Source organism: Rhinatrema bivittatum, chromosome 5 (assembly GCF_901001135.1).
Source record: "Rhinatrema bivittatum chromosome 5, aRhiBiv1.1, whole genome shotgun sequence".
NCBI classification, from domain to species: Eukaryota; Metazoa; Chordata; class Amphibia; order Gymnophiona; family Rhinatrematidae; genus Rhinatrema; species Rhinatrema bivittatum.
The window spans coordinates 66,269,123-66,286,955 of NC_042619.1; the positions used below are offsets into that span (position 1 = coordinate 66,269,123).

At 48.2% G+C, this 17,833-nt stretch overlaps 1 protein-coding gene across 1 annotated transcript in view; it reads left to right on the forward strand.

Moving 5' to 3' along the window:
- Nucleotides 1-17,833, forward strand: part of DYNC2H1 (dynein cytoplasmic 2 heavy chain 1) — a 1,848,033-nt gene that overhangs the window by 413,531 nt on the left and 1,416,669 nt on the right. The window contains exons 23-24 of the mRNA XM_029602426.1: nt 5,706-5,861; nt 9,960-10,074. Of these exons, the coding sequence (XP_029458286.1) occupies nt 5,706-5,861; nt 9,960-10,074 (271 nt within the window). The remainder of the gene's footprint in view (nt 1-5,705; nt 5,862-9,959; nt 10,075-17,833) is intronic.

The window sequence follows — 17,833 nt, forward strand, 5'->3', positions numbered from 1 at the left end:
TCGGGGTTTGGGAGTCGCGATTCCGCCTGTAAAGGTGGTCCCTCCGACTGTGCCTCAGCCTCCCTCTTCCGTCACGGAGCCGGGGCTGATTGCCCCAGGTTTCCGGGAAGAACTGGACCGGCTGGTCCAGGAGGCCATCAACAAGGCAATGCAACGACTCCAGGTTCCTCCGGCACCGACACTGGCACCGAGAGTCGAACCGGTCACCGACCCGATTCCAGCAGCACTGGCACTGCTATCCCGGATGGAGGCACTCATGACTGCCCTTCCGCCGGTGATTCCCATGTCTCCGATGGTTCCAGTGCGCTCCCCGATGACAGCTTCATCGGGAGGAGAAACACCGTTTCACATTCCTCCTTTGGGGGTATTGCCTCAGCCATCGATGCCATGTCGTCCCTCGCCACCGATTCATTCATCGGGGGCGATACGCACACCGGCGCCATCGATGCCTTCGATGCCGGCACCGATACCCCCAGGCCGTCCACGGTGCCCCCGGTGATTCCTTCGATTTTCTCGGAGCCTCAGCCGGGCCCTTCGGGTATCCAACCCCCTTCTCGTCCTACAGGTCAGCCTACTGATTCTTATGACACCTGGGGTGATGATACTTCCACAGACACCGATGACTTACCTTCACCTCCCTCTCCTACTGAAAGTAGAAAGCATTCTCCTCCAGAGGACCTTTCTTTCATTAATTTTGAAGGAAATGTCGGAATTGGTCCCTTTTCAGCTTCAGACGGAGCAAGATGATAGGCACCAGATGATGGAGCTTCTCCAGTTTCTGGATGCCCCTAAAGTGATCACTTCTATTCCCATTCATCAAGTTCTTCTTGACCTCTTCAAAAAGAACTGGGAAAACCCTGGATCCATTGCTCCAGTACATAGAAAGGCTGACACTACCTATCTAGTACAGTCAGCCCCTGACTTTCAAAAATCTCAGCTCGACCACCACTCAGTTGTGGTAGAATCGGCTCAAAAGAAAGCAAAAAGGACGAAGCCTCACTCCTCTACCCCTCCTGTTAAGGAACACAAGTTCCTAGATAATATCGGTCGACGAGTGTTCCAAGGGGCCATGCTCATCTCCAGAATTGTTTCTTACCAGTTGTATATGACCCAATACAACAGGGTCATTTTCAAGCAAATACAAGACTTCTCTGAAACCCTGCCTGACCAATTCCAAGAACAGCTTCAAATCCTGTCAACAAGGGCTTTGAGGCAGGAAAGCATGAGATAAGAACAGCTTACGATATCTTCGACACCTCTACTAGAGTGTCTGCAACTGCCATTTCTGCAAGACGCTGGGCCTGGCTCAAGTCTTCTGACCTTCGCCCAGAAGTACAAGACAGACTTTCTGACCTGCCCTGTATAGGAGATCATCTGTTCGGTGAACAGATTCAGCAAATAGTGGCTGAATTAAAGGACCATCATGAGACCCTCAAACAGCTCTCATCGATACCTTCTGTCTTCCCCTCTAGACAGCCCTTCAAGAAGGACTCTAAGAAGTCATTCTTCTGCCCAAGGAAATACTATCCTCCACCAGCAAGGTCCCGAATTACGAGGCCCTATGAAAAATCTCAGCCTCACCAGCCCCGGAAACAAAAGCCACAAGCAGCTCCCCAGCCGGGGCCTGCGTCAGGTTTTTTACTTTCCCTTGGAGAGTAGCAGCCTGATTCCTCTGCCAAGCACACCAGTGGGAAGTTGATTGTGCCACTTTCACGGCATGTGGCAATCAATCACAACCGACCAATGGGTGCTAGCAATCATTGCTCAGGGTTACCACCTAAACTTTCTCGCTCTTCCACCGGACTCACCACCTATACAAGCGTGGAGAGTAACCGACCACTCTGTCCTTCTGGAGCAGGAGGTTTCCCTTCTTCTCCAGTTAAGAGCAATAGAACCCGTCCCTCCTTCGCAGCAAGGCCTAGGGTTCTAATCCTGGTACTTTTGGATCCCCAAAAAATCCAGGGGCCTTCGTCCAATTCTGGACCTACGTGCCGTCAACAAGTACCTCCAGCAGGAAAAGTTCAAGATGGTAACCTTGGGCTCGCTTCTACCTCTTCTACAAAGAGGAGTCTGGCTTTGCTCTCTGGACCTCCAAGACGCATACACCCATATTGTGATATCTCCAGCTCATCGCAAGTACCTCAGGTTTTTAGTAGGCCCAAAGCACTATCAATACCGAGTGCTTCCATTCGGCCTAGCATCGGCACCACAAGTCTTTACCAAATGTCTCGTAGTTGTCGCAGCCTTTCTCAGGAAAGAAGGTGTTCACGTCTACCCCTATCTAGACGACTGGTTAATCAGGGCCCCAAACAGGCAAGCCGCTCGATCGTCCCTGGATTTGACCCTACACACTCTAATTTCTCTAGGATTTCTTGTCATTTATGAGAAATCCTATTTAGTCCCATCTCAAACCTTGTCGTTCATTGGGGCAGACTTGGACACCTTGCAGGCAAAAGTCTTTCTACCTCAACAACGAATGCAAACCCTCGTGTCCCTCGCTCACCAGTTGCAGTCTCAGCATACAGCAACAGCTCGGCAATTCCTTGTCCTTCTCAGACACATGGCGTCCTCAGTCCATCTCACACCAATGGCCCACCTGGGCATGAGGCTCATGCATTGGACTCTGAGGTCACTATGGATTCAAGCGACTCAGCCTCTGTCAACCATTGCCCACATCACCGACGCACTCCGTCTGACTTTCGCCTGGTGGAAAGATCAGAACAATCTCCTCCAGGGACTGCTTTTTCACCTACCAGATCCTCAACTCATTCTCACCACCGATGCTTCCAACCTCGGGTGGGGAGCTCATGTAAACGATCTACAGACACAAGGGTCTTGGTCTCCAGAGGAAGCCAAACACCAGATAAATTTCCTGGAGCTTCGAGCAATGCGATATGCTCTCAGAGCTTTTCAGGAACTCCTGTCAAATCACGTCATCCTGATTCAGACGAACAACCAGGTGGCCATGTGGTACATCAATAAGCAGGGAGGCACAGACTTCTTCCTTCTGTGTCAGGAAGCTGCGCAGATTTGGGTGGAAGCGCTCTCCCACTCGATGTACCTCAGGGCCACCTATTTGCTGGGACTGCACAATGTTTTGGCAGACAAACTGAGTCGTGTATTCCAACCGCATGAGTGGTCTCTCAACCCCTCGGTAGCGCCCTCTCTTTTCCAGCAATGGGGTTATCCCCAAATAGACCTCTTTGCGACCCCTCCGAACCACAAAGTGGACAACTACTGCTCCCTCATTCGGAGCAAGCGCCCTTAGCCCAGAGATGCATTCTCCCTCTCGTGGGCAGCCGGTCTGCTTTAAGCATTCCCTCCACTTCCTCTTCTCTCGAAGACTTTCGTGAAGCTCCGTCAGGACAAGGGAACTATGATCCTCATAGCACCGCACTGGCCATGCCAAGTGTGGTTTCCCATACTCCAGGATCTCTCCGTCTGCAGGCACATTCCTTTGGGAACGGACCCGCGTCTGATCACTCAGAACGACGGATGTCTACGCCATCCCAATCTTCAGGCCTTGTCCCTGACTGCATGGATGTTGAAAGGTTAATCCTTCAACCACTTAATCTTTCAGATTCCGTTTCTCGTGTCCTGATTGCTTCGCGGAAGCCTTCCACAAGAAAGTCTTATTCCTATAAATGGAAAAGGTATACATCATGGTGTTCTTCGCAATCCCTTGATCCCTTTTCCTGTCCAATCCCAAGGTTTTTGGACTATCTCTGGCATTTATCGGAATCAGGTCTAAAGACCTCTTCCATCAGAATGCATGTCAGTGCGGTAGCCGCCTTCCATAAAGGTGTCGGGGATGTCCCTATATCGGTACAACCCCTCGTAACACGTTTTCTGAAAGGCTTGCTCCATATCAAGCCACATTTACGTCCTCCGGCCCCTTCTTGGGACCTTAATCTGGTTCTCAGGCGGCTCATGAAATCACCATTCGAACCTCTTCACTCCTGTGACCTAAAATATCTCACATGGAAAGTGATTTTCCTTTTGGCTATCACTTCAGCTCGCAGGGTTAGTGAGTTACAGGCCCTAGTTACCTATCCGACTTACACTAAACTCCTGCAGGACCGGGCGATATTCCTCACTCACCCTAAGTTTTTGCCTAAGGTAGTTTTGGAGTTTCACATTAATCAATCCATCATACTACCTATCTTCTTTCCCAGGCCCCACTCCAACCCAGGGGAACAGGCTCTGCATACCCTTGACTGTAAACGGGCTCTAGCGTTCTACCTAGACCGTACAGTTGCCCACAGGAAGAGCACTCAGTTATTTGTCTCTTTCCATCCCAACAAATTAGGGCAACCCGTGGGTAAGCAGACTCTCTCCTCCTGGTTGGCGGACTGCATATCTTTTTGCTATCAGCAAGCAGGCATTCCTTTTCAAGACCGTGTTAAAGCACACTCTGTGAGGGCCATGGCGACTTCAGTAGCACACCGCTTCCTGACATTTGCAGGGCTGTCACCTGAAGTTCTCTTCACACTTTCGCAGCCCACTATTGCTTAGACAAAGCCGGAAAACAAGATTCCATCTTTGGCCAATCTGTCCTGCGTAACCTATTTCCAACGTGACATACCAACACCCTTCCGCCTGCTTGGTGGGGTTCAGGATGCCCTCTACCAAATTCCACCCCAGTTGTTGTGCCTGTTGCATGCCGTTGGGTACATTTGATGCATGTTCGGACATCCTCAGCTCAGTACTCACCCATATTTGAGGACTACCATCCTGCTTGTCCTGTGAGAAAGCAAGTGTTACTTACCTGTAACAGGTGTTCTCACAGGACTGCAGGATGTTAGTCCTCACGAAACCCGCCCGCCTCCCCGCGGTGTTGGGTTCATAACATTTTGTTGTTTTATTTTTTCGGCACTGCCTGTAGCTTTCAAATAAGACTGAAGGCGGACCCCTGCTGGCTGCAGGGTTAGTGCCATGCTGAGCATGCCCAGTAGGGGCCAGTCAAAGTTCTGGAAACTTTGACAGAAGTTTTCCGTGATTGGGCTCCATCCTGATGATGTCACCCATATGTGAGGACTAACATCCTGCTGTCCTGTTGGAACACCTGTTACAGGTAAGCAACACTTGCTATCTCATAAAACCCTCTACATCTTTTCAAAGAAATGAGTCTGATTTAATAAATATAGATTGTGCAAGTTTAGATACAACTGCTGAAGCCAGTTTACATTTGTCACACTTGCTTATCTTGAGAATAGCAATCTGGGGGGAATTGGACTAAGTGGGGTAAGGAAATTCAATCAGCACTTTCCAGTACTTTCAATAATACCTTAGATCGTCATGTAAGCATCAATACATCTCTCATGCAGCAAAGAACTACTAACAAGGTAAGGTAAAGGAATAAGAATTAATTTACTTGCTTTCACGTTCTCATATTATAATTTGCAGTTAATAAGAGATTTTATCATATTTTGTGTAGAAATTGGAAATACTTTTAATGGAAAGTGTTTAAAGCATGTTTTTTTGGGCAGTTTGTTTATCTCTCGCAAAGTTTTTGCATGAGATAACTCTTTTGGATTTCTTTCATCCCATATTTTGGTGTTGCATGTATGCTGTTGTCTTTTTCTATGTTTATCTTCTGAAAGGAGTTTAGAGTTCAAATTGAAAGAGAGAGCTGCTTGGAAATTTCAGAACAGTAACTGCTTTGTACATCATGTTTACATTTTATTGCTATATACTTTATTTAGTGAGGACCACCGCCATTTTGATTTGGAGGTGCCAGACTTCTCCATGGCAGGTGACATCTGCAGAGATATTGAGAGCTGCACAAAGATATGGTCCCTTTATGAGGACTTCTATCAAGGTTTTCATGAAAAAGCCAAAGAGGACTGGATCACATTTAGGTCTGATTTATTTATATTTTATGTTATATATGCTATTGCAGTACTACAAATAATATAATATACAGTTTATTGTATATATCTGTAATAATATGCTTATAGTGCTTGTTTGGTAAGCTTGAGAAGCTACAAACCAGCAATGGCTATAAGGTGTCAATATCTTCCGTTGTAATAGTAGGATATTGACATCTTGAGGCCACTATTGCTACTGCACCCTCTTGTGTTTTCTGGGCAGATAACTGAACATTCACATTGTTTGCAACAGCAGTAGTGGAGGTACTCAGGGGTAGCCAGTACAGCTGCACCAAAGTCCACATCATGTAGGGCAAGAGTGAGCAAACAATCTGAGCCATGCCCTCCCCACTTCCATTCATACAATTGGTTGGGGCTCCCCAAGATAGGTTAATATACATATTGGTTGATATTAACACAACATCCTCTTGATAGGATAGCATTATAATTCTCTCTCATGTATATTTTAATGAAGCTAAGGTTCTTGTAAAACATGTGATTTCTTGTAAATTGAGCCCAGAGTAAGAAATGAAACTTAAGAGAAATGATACTTAAAACTAGGCTCCTATTATTTTGACCTTTGACCTACATGTTAGCATTTCAGCATATTTTGTCATATAGTGTATATTCACAATACAGTAATAATAGCTTCATAGTGCAAACCTTTTCAAAGTACTCCAACAGATGCATAGCTAAGCCATGGCATAATTACAAAGATGTCACTACATTCTGACAGCTCCCTCCCTCCTGAGCTTGCAGTGCCTCCATGGCAGTGAGACTTGACAGCGTAGCCATTTTTTTTCTTCCTTGATTTGGCAGCCAGTGTGCCCCTCTTCTGGATTCTCAAACCCCCTCTGGGGGGGGGGGGGGCACCCCATAGTTTGCCTACACCCTTGGTGTAGCAACCCTGGTGTGATCTAGATGCACCTGCACTGCTCATATACAGGCCAATACAGAACGGTGTGCTCGGCCGAGCGCATCGTTAGCCCCCTTTTGGATGTGCGTTTTTGACGTGCTATTATTACCCCTTATACAGTAAGGGGTAATAGCATGTAGAAAATGCGCGGCCAACCCCCCTGAAACTAATAGTGCTCATCACATGCAAATGCATGTTGATGAGCCTATTAGGTATTCACCCGCAATACAGAAAGCAAAATGTGCAGCCAAGCCGCACATTTTACTTTCAGGAGTTAATTTCAGACGGCACCGGGCAAGTGTACAGAAAAGCAGAAAAAACTGCTTTTCTGTACACCCTCCGACTTAATATCATAGCGATATTAAGTCGGAGACCCCAAAAATAAAAAAAATAAAAATCTTATTAAAAAAAAAAAATCTGGCTGCGGGTTGGAAAACGGACGCTCAATTTTGCTGGCGTCCATGTTCCGAACCCGTGGTTGTCAGCGGGTTCGACAGCCGACGGCGGTAAAATTAAGCGTCGGCTGTCAAACCCGCTGACAGCCGCCGCTTCCGCCAATAAGGAGGCGCAAGGAAGCGCTACTAGTGTCCCTAGCGCCTCCATATTAGCGGGGGTCCTAATTTAAATACTGTATCACACGCCCAGGAGAGGTGCCTGGGCGCATGTTGGGAGAGCGGGCGCTTGCCTTGAAGTGCCGGCTGTCCCGCGCAGTTTACTGTATGGGCCTGATAGGTGTCACCACAGGCTGCCTCCTAAAAAAAATGGCTTGCCTTCCTTTTGTCTCACATTAGTGCTGGCACAGATCTTCCAATCCTAACTTACGCCAGCTTCCTCATCTCCTTCCTCCATGGCCTGGCACCAGCAGGCAGGAGAGTGGCCCAAGCAGCTTTTGGGGTAGGGATGGGAGAACTTGGGAAACTGATGTTTTGAGAATAGAGTTGGGACTTGGGATAGCAGGGACTTGTGGATGGGGCAGGGAGAGCAGGAACTGAGATTGATTGGTGACTCAGATTATAGGGGAAATGCAGACTCAGAAAATTTAGGGGCCAATGCAAAACAGCACGCTCAGTCGAGCGCACTGTTTAACCCGTGGTTGTACGTACGTTTTGGACGTGTGTCCACAACCTCTTATGCTATAAGGGGATTAGCGCGTCCAAAACGCATGTCCAACCCCCTGCAAAACTAATAGCGCTCATCACATGCAAATGCATGTTGATGAGGCTATTAGTTATTCTCCCCAGATCTAAAAAAAAAAAAAATATGCGCCCGACCCACACATTTTTATGCTCTGAAATTTATGCCTGCCCAGAGCAGGCATTAATTTCTGAGCAGCCGAAAAATATGTAAAAGTTGAAGGAACCAAAAGGTTAAAAAAAAAAAAAAAAAAAAAAAAAAGTGTCTGTGGTCAGGTTAGGCAAATGGATGCTCGTAAAAATGAGTGTCTGTTTTCCTAATCCGCTGACAGCCACCTTTCCTGAGCGCCCGCTGCCAAGGAGGCACATTTGTCCCTAGCGCCTCCTTGGCAGCGCACCCCCTCATTTAAATATTGAATCGTGCACCCAGGAGAGGTGGCTGTGCGCGCACGTGAGGAAAGCGGGCACTCAACACTGAATGCTCGTTTTCTGCGCTCTTTTATTGCATCGGCCCCTAAGTGATACGTATGATGGTGTCTTAGGCTGAAAGGGCATGAATGAGGTAGGGGTGAGACAGTTGGGCATGTGGGAGAGAGGGTAAAAGATTTTGTGAAGGACATGGAATGCTGAGAAGGGATGACAGAGGGTGGAAATGAGAGATCTGGGTAAGGAGTGAAAGGGAGAATGGGAGCCTGGATAAGGGATAAGAAACAGAAAAAGCTGGAGGGCGGCGGAGGGGTTGGATTACAGGGAAGGAGCTGAGGTTGGTGAGGAGATGAAAAGCAGATGAAGACTGGGAGGGAGGCTGTCATAAAATTGAGTGTCCGTTTTCTTAACCTGTGCACAGCCATGGATTAGGAAAATGAATGCTCATTAATTGAGCGTCCCTTTTTCTATCCTGACTGCTGACACTTTTTTTAAAAATTTTTTTTTAAACCTTTCAGTCCTTTTGATTCCTCTGACTTAATATCGCCACAATATTAAGTCGGAGGAAGAACAGAAAATCAGTATTTTCTGCTTTTCTGTACACGTTTTTTGGGCTGTTTAGAAATTAACGCCTGCTCTGAGCAGGCGTTAATTTCTGAGCGAAAAAAGTGCGGGTCAGGCGCACATTTTTTTGGGAGATCTGGGGAGAATAGCTAATAGTCTCATCAACATGCATTTGCATGTGATGAGCATTATTAGTTTCGCAGGGCGTTGAATGTGCGTTTTAGATGCGCTAATTCCCTTGTAGAATAGGGGGCTATGGACACATGTTCAAAACTCGCATCCAACCACAGGTTAAACTGTGTGCTCGGCTGAGCGCACTGTATTGCATTGGTCTCAAAACTGATAAGCTTGTTGAATCAATAGTGCTCACAGGGTAATGAAACCAACAATTTTTGCACACAGAAACCCAGTCCTTAAAAGGAATATTGCTGGGAAAGGGATAAAGTTGGGGAGATGGGATGGAAAGTGGGGGAGAGTGAGAAATGGAAAGCTGGCAGGTAGTCAAAAGGTGGAGACTGAAGCCTGAGGAGGACATGAAAGTAAGAGACAGAAGTGAGATAGTAGAGATTGAGGAATAAAACTAAAGGCAAGGAGGGCAGAGGAATGGTGCAATAAAAGATGTGGAAAATGGCATGGAGAGAGAGGTAAAAAGGTGGTAGTAGGGGATGAGAGAGCATAAGAGGAGGTGACTGGAGGGAATAGGAGAGCTTGGAAGAGGGTGAGAGTCAAGGGAAATGGTGGGGAGAAATGACGGGTTGGTTGGGGAGGGAGAGTTGACTTGGTGATGATGGAATGTGGGGTGTGTTGCAAGGGAGCGGGAGAGGCGGAGTTGAGAAGGCCAGAAAGATGGGGGCTGTTATTGGAAAGGACAGACTACCAGATATCAGGAGACTGGTGAGGGGAGCAATCCAGTGAAGGGGAGATGGAGGAGAATGTTAAGTAGATGGAGGATTGGGATAGGGTGAGCTTAGGAGAAGATATAAAGATATTAACCTGATTGCATGTGTTTTGTGAGTTTCAGCTAGTATATAATGATACATTTTTGCACAGGAGTAAAGCATATGTTTTCGAGGAATATCTTCTGACTTGGCATGATAAATTGAGGAAAATAGAAGAACATAATACAATGTCTGTGAAACTGCAGAAGGAAGTGGACAAGTACAAAGTAAGATGTTTACTATCCTTATGCTGAAATGTAAACAACATTACCAATGTAATTTCATGTTCTTGGACATTTTTATTCAGTATATTGAGCCCCATGGCCATATGTCACTTTCTATTAAACATTCTATTTTTCTAGGCTTGTCTAATAATGTCTTTTCCACTTTGTTTGAAATAATTGTCCAATATTATTCACCACCAATAATAATAATCACCAGAGCAAGATGATATGGATTGATTAGCCCAAAAATAATCTGTATGTATGATTTTTAGAGCTTGCTGGCTGGAGTCCTTCCCATCTCTTCTACTTTTCCCCATACCTTCTTAATTATACACTTGGTGACTGGAATCATGACAGCTTTTGCAGACTGATGCGAATGATCATTTGCAAACATTCTTTTGAATTAGAATTTAAGAAAACTTTTTATTTAGATTTACTGTAGTAAAAGCTGTCTTCACTCTTCTATTTGTAGTAAATTTGTTCAAGGCAGCTTTCAGTGTTTCATCACATATGAAGGCTTTATTCTTTAACCAAGTGAGCTTTTCAATTAGCTTACTGACTGAATGTATCTGGGAAAAGTTAGACTATTTCCATACATATTTGATATAACATAATCTGCAATAATATAGCTTTATTGAAATAATCTAAAATACTATGAGGCCACATTCAGTAAGTTGATGAGTAGTCAGGTTATCCGGCTAAAATGAGCTGGATAATCTGTCATTGATATTCAGTTACTCGGATAATTTTTAAACCTAACCGGCTATATTTGAATATAACTGGTTAGATTTAATGTTATTTTCCTAGAGTGTAGCCAGATGGACTCAGGACCAATGGGTATTGTGCTCTTCTGCTAGCAGATGGGAGACGGAGTCAGATTTCAAAGCTGACGTCACTCTAGATATACCCCTGCAGTAACCTCAGCTCCCCAGTATCTCTCCGTCTCCTATCAGATGCGGACACTATCCCACACACTAGAATAGTGTTAAGAATTACAGCAAAGAAGAATCAAAATGTACCTTAAGGAAGATCAAGCCCTGCTCTCCTGCGGTGATACCTAAGGGTCCCTTCCCCAGTCGAGAATTCCTGAGGTTGATTTTCGATATCCCTCAGAGGTGTGTCTTGGTCCAGTAGCCGGTTCCCGGCGTGGACGTAGCCCCCCAGTGTGGCTGAAAGGCAGTGGGTGCAGAAACGAGCATGGCGGTGAAGGTAATTTCCTCTCCCCCTGCAGCTGGAGACCGTCCGGCATACGATCAGTAAGTGCCGAGACCAGGTAAGAAAAAATCTTTAAATTCAGGTCTCTGGTCTCCACAGCTCGGATTGCCGTACCGAATCCATCCCGGCGAGGTTAGAAGGGAGCACCGATTGGGTTGAGCAGCCTTGGTTAGGCTAGGCCTCGATCTGTTGCAAGGATCCACACATGTGGAGACCCTGGGGGGTGCCATCTTATGCGCAGGGGTCGTCGTCGCCATCTTCCCTTCTCGCTGGTGGTACGCGCAGGGCAGGCCAGGCGGCCGATGCACCTAACTTGCGCGCGTCCAATACAGACATGCGCATAGCGGTGCGCACAACTGAGACACGCGCACAACTGAGTGCACCCGGCATGCACAACTGAGCGCACCCGTGTGCATAACTACACGCACAGCCGCGTTTACAATTGCACGCGTGCAAATACATAGAAAAAATGGCACCGGTGCCCTAGAAGGCCAGAAGGCACTCTCTTTGCACAGCCTGCCACATAAGAGCCGCACAGCCTTAATTGGAGTCAACATTGCGAAGAAGCCCAGGGGGAACCAAAGCCTGGACCCTTACTGTCGGGAGATGGTTCCGGAACAACTGAAGATAGCTCCCCGGACCTTTGCATCTCCGAGATGGCTTCCCTACAGGAGGGCACCTCTGGGGCCCTACTCTGACTCCCCCTGGGATTAACATGGACTCAGGGACCTTCTCCTGGTTGGAATTTTTCCAGGGGCTGCAAGCCTTTGTTCAGGCGCAATCAACCCCAGCTGCACCCCAGGCTCAACCCCTGCCGGAAGCACAAGATCCTCCCGGCCCTGCTCAGATGCCTCGAGACATGCCTCGCCTAACCAAAAACTTCCCTAACAGGGACCCAGACACCTCAGATGATGAGAGTGACTCCTTGGAAGAAGGAGAAATCCCTCCAGGAATGGAACCATACTGAACCATGCTTCGCTTCTTCCACAAGGATGAATTACCAGCCCTTGTTTCTCAGACTCTGAAGACGCTGGGTATTCCTGGCACGGACCCTATGGCGGAACCAAAGAAGAACCCCCATTTTGGTGTCCCTTCGTAAGGCCTCATGCTACTTTCCAATGATGGAAGCCATCCAGGAACTGATTGACCTGGAATGGGATGCCCCAGAAGCCAGCTTCAAAGAGGGGTCGGGCCTTGGAAGCCCTATACCCTCTATAACCAGTGACGAAGAAACGCCTGTGTTTCCCGAAAGTGGATGCTATGGTCTGTGCTGTCTCAAAGCGAACAACGATTCCCATTGAGGGAGGGGCTGCATTGAAGAACACTTAGGACAGACGATTGGAATCCATCCTTAAGCAGGCCTTTGACGCAACAGCAATGACACTGTAGATTACTTCCTGCTGTGCACTGGTGGCACGTTCCTGTTTGCTCCTCTTGAGAGAGGCAAATAACTCCGGAACGTATACCAGTGAGACGATGGAACCGGCAGCAGCCTTCCTCACGGTCCCAAGCTCAGACCTGGTACGCACCTCAGCCAGGGGCGTTGCCTCGGTAGTGGCAGCCAGAAGACAACTATGGCTACGGAATTGGTCTGCGGGCGCGACATCTAAAGCGAATCTCACAAGAATGCCTTTTAAAGGATCTCTCTTGTTTGGAAGCGAATTGGAGAAGTTAGCCTGCAAATGGGGCGAATCCCCAGTGCCTTGGCTACCGGAAGATAGGAGTAAAAGATCTCAGCGTCCCTCCCCAGAAGAACCAAGGGCAGAGGATCACAGCGCTTTAGGCCCTACAGGAACTCGAATTTCCAGGCATCTCGTCCCTCTAGAAGGTCCCAGCCCTTTCGGAACAGACAGACCAAGAGGGGAGCAGGCCTGGGGGCAGGCTCCAGCTGTGCTCCACAATGAGAATGGGCCGACCCATCCACAGGAAGAAGATTATAGGAGGTCGACTTGCCCTCTTCTACCTAAGATGGGTCGAGATAACGTCGGGCAAATGGGTTCTAAACATCATTCGAGAAGGTTACTCTCTGGAGTTCCGCAGCATCCCTCAAGACAAATTTATGATGTCACCCTGCCACTCTTATTCCAAGAGACTGGCATTAGAAACCACTCTAACAAGACTACTCAGTCTAAAGACAATAACTCTGGTTCCCACGCCTCAACAAAATACGGGGCGCTATTCCATCTATTTTATCGTTCCCAAGAAGGAAGGATCTTTCCAGCCCATCTTGGACCTAAAGAATGTCAACCATCATCTGCGGGTTCTACATTTCCGCATTGAAATTCTTTGCTCCGTAATAATGGCAGTACAACCGGGAGAGTTTCTAACCTCCCTGGACCTTTCCGAAGCCTACCTTCACATCCCAGTCCATCAGGATCACCAGCGTTTCCTGTGCTTTGCGATATTGGGTCACCATTACCAATTCCGAGCACTACCCTTCGGCTTAGCAACCGCCCCCAGAACCTTCACCAAAATCATGGTGGTCATGGTGGCAACACTGAGGAAGGAAGGGATCTTGGTACACCCTTACATGGACGATTGGCTAATCAGGGCAAAGTCTTCAGAAGAAAGCCCGCCGGTGACCAGCAGAGTTAAGAGCCTACTGCAGGAACTCAGTTGGGTCGTGAACACGGGCAAGAGCAGTCTGCAGCCCTCTCAATCGCTAGAATACCTGGGGGCCCATTTTGACACCAAATAGAACAAAGTCTTCCTCCCTCCCCCGAGGAGAAGGAAACTGATGGAACAATTAAGATGATTGATGACCAATACACGCCTCATGACATCAACCCTGGAAGTCGTCCCTTGGGCAAGGGCCCAGATGCGCATGCTCCAGTGCTCCTTAGTGTCATGATGGAACCCACTGTCCCAGGAATACTCAATTCGCCTCCAACTACCAGCAGAGGTACGTTCTCAGCTCCAGTGGTGGCTACAGGAAGACCACCTAAACAGAGGAGTAAGCCTAACCCCTCTGAGCTGGATCTTGCTCACCACGGATGCGAGCCTGGGAGGTTGGGGAGCCCACTGTCAGGAACTGACGGCCCAGGGACAAAGAACAAGGAAGAGGCGGAATGGAACATAAACCGCTTGGAAGCTTGAGCAGTTAGACTAGCATGCCTGCAACTCAGCCACAGACTCCGAGGCAAAGCAATTTGAGTCATGTCGGACAACGCGACAATGGTTGCTTACATCAACCGGCAGGGAGGAACCAAAAGCCAGCAGGTGTCTCTGGAGATAAACATACAAGGGACCACGGCCTCCTACATCGCAGGAAAAGACAGCGTCTCAGCAGACTTTCTCAGCAGAGAGAGCCTGGACCCAGGGGAATGGACGCTGTCAACCACAGCCTTCCAACTGATAGTAAATCGCTGGCCACCCATCTCAGTGCCCAAGTCCCCAGTTTCTTCAGCCGCAGATGAGAACTGCAATCCCAAGGAATCGACGCTCTCGTCCAGACTTGGCCAGAGGAAGACTTACTGTATGCCTTCCCCCCATGGCCACTACTGGGCAAGGTCATCCGCAAGATAGAACATCACAGGGGACTAGTTGCCCCGGATTGGCCAAGACGACCATGGTACACAGACATGCAAAAACTCCTTGCGGGGAACCCTCTGTGCCTATCTACACACAGGGACCTTCTCCAGCAGGGCCCGATTTTCCACGAAGATCCATCTCGATTCTCTCTTATGGTCTGGGCCCTTGAGAGAACTCTCCTGAAGAAGCGCTGTTACTCAAAGGTCGTGATTGACACCCTGCTCTGAGTGCACAAGTTCTCCACATCCCTGTCATACATACGAATCTGGAGAGTATTCGAAGCCTTGTGTGAGGACCGCAGGATTCTCCTGCAGACAACCAAGATTCCCATGATTCTGGAGTTCCTAGAGGATGGTATGAAAAAGGAGTTGTCACTCAACTCCCTCAAGGTCCAAGTAGCTGCACTGACTTGCTTCAGAGCAGAAGTGGACGGTATCCGGCTATCAACCCATCCAGACTTGTCCTGCTTCCTGAAAGGGGTTAAACAACTCCGACTACCCCTAAAGTGGCCGGTGCCTCTATGGAATCTCAATCTAGTATTAGACTTCCTAGCTGGGGCTTCCTTCAGACCAACACATGGTCTGCCACTAAGCCTCTTAACATTGAAGACTGCATTCCTGGTGGCAATATGTTCAGGTCGTCGCATCTCCGAACTACAGGCTCTATCCTGTCGGGACCGTTCCTCAGGTTCACACCTGGAACCATACAACTTGGTTCCGAAAGTGGTTTTCTAGTTTCACTTGAACCAAACCATCTCGCTACCAGTTCCGGATGAACATAAGGACACGGAAGACTCACGCCTTTTTCGCCACCTGAATGTCGCAGACTCCTGTTGTGATACCTGGAAAGATCGGAACTGGTGCGTAAAACGGATTGCTTATTTGTTCTTCACAGCGGGAGGAAACAAGGAGAAGCAGCCTTGCAGGCGACCATAGCCCGCCGGATCAAAGAAGTAATCAAGGCAGCCTACATAGAAGCAGGAAAGCCATTATCTCTACAGGTTAAAGCTCATTCTTTTAGGGCCCAAGCTGTCTCCTGGACAGAAACCAAGTTGCTGTCGCCCACCGAGATCTGTCGGGTGGCGACGTGGTCCTGCATACACACCACCTCCAGGTTCTACCGCCTGGATGTTCAGGCCCGGGAAGACACAGCCTTCGCGAGGGCAGTATTAAGTGGGCCACGTGCAGCCTCCTGCCCTGTCCGGGAGTAGCTTTTCTATCACATTGGTCCTGAGTTCATCTGGCTACACGCTAGGAAATGGAGAAATTACTTACCTGATAATTTCATTTTCCTTAGTGTAGACAGATGGATTCAGCATCCCGCCCATGGCTGCCCCGGGAAATGGAGAACCTCGGATAACAAACCTCGAGACTAAGCAAATACAGGTAAGCCACGGCCTATCCCTGGTTCAAGACACCCACAATTTGTCTGGTGTCAGTGTTAATTGGCTGAGTGCACTGGCGGTCTCCAGTTTGGAAATGAGTTGAACCAATTCAAGTTTTACTCAAGTTTTATCAAGTTATTTAAGCAAAGATATATCCACAATGGCTTTTTGAAGAGAATACTGAAGAGCTGAGGTTATTGCAGGGGTACATCTAGAGTGACGTCAGCTTTAAAATCTGACTCCTTCTCCCATCTGCTAGAAGAAGAGCACAATACCCATTGGTCCTGAGTCCATCTGTCTGCACTAAGGAAAACGAAATTATCAGGTAAGTAATTTTTCCATTATGTACGTGAACCCAGATAACTTAAACCTTATCCGGCTATATTAAAAATATAGCTGGTTAAGTAACAAAAAAAAGTGTTTGGGCCAGGAATCCCAATCCTCCACCTTACAAAATCACTAAAAATGATGTTGGGCTATTCCATCCCGGCTAATTTCACAAATATATGTGCTCCCTCACCCCACACCCCTCACGCCTCACCCCTCTCACCTGCAATTTCTACCCAAGCCTTCTGCCCTACCCAGCACCCTCCAAAACCCCGAAGGCTGTCAATACCACCCCTGGTGGCATCCAATATTTGCAATATCGCTGGAGTCGTACAAATTTATCATGTTCTCACACAGCTGTAGGGGTTTTAGGGGATGCTGGGTGGGGCGAGAGACTTGGGTAGGGTTTGTGGGTGAGGAGGTGAGGAGGGAATTGGGGTTAGGAGAGAACCTAGAGCCCATGTAATAATTGCAAAATCGTGGTGGGTAGAGTGGGGTGGGGAGGCCCCTGCGCCTTCCCTGTGTCCAGTCCACACCAGTGGGTAGAAGCGTACAAGAGACCAGTCGCCCCTTCTGGTGGTCGATTCCTCTGGCGATGACTCCACTGGATCTTCAAGATCTTCTCGAGTGTACTGTGGCTTCTCCTCAGCCTCCAGACACAGATACCCTACTTCGCATCTGCAGAAGCCGTTAACTAAATGGGACAAGCGGCCCCCCCAAAGAAGTTCCGACGGGGCATCATCCGCAAGGTCCGGAGTCCGATATTCTTCTAGCAGCGTTACCACCACGGGGCAGCCCGAAAAGTCTGCCGCCTGTCCCCTAGGATACACTGGCATCACAGGCCATGTCGCAGATCTCCATGATCTTATCTCAGTTCCTCTCCACAGTTCAGCAGCAGGGCAGGTGTCCCAATATGGCCCCTCTCGAGGCTCCTCTTTTGCCACAGGATAGCCTTAGCCCAAGGCCTCATTCCACATGCCCTCACTCTCCAAGCTCTCCACCCAAGGAAGGCTCGCCACATCAGCCTCCATCTACCTCTCCTGGACCTCGACTGGCTACCTATTGGACCCCCCGGGGGATCAGCCGGAACCGGTATCCCCTCCAGAAGATCTTTTGTATTCAAAATTAGTAGAGAAAGTGGGACACAGGTTGAACATCGAGATCAGGAAGATACTGTACCCCAGGGCAGAGGTCCTCAGCATTTTAAAGATTTTCGAAGCACCATCAGAGCCCACTGCCTTGCCCTTTCATGCAGTCCTGGACGCCATCATGACCAGGGCATGGGAGTCTCCCTTTGCTTTTTAA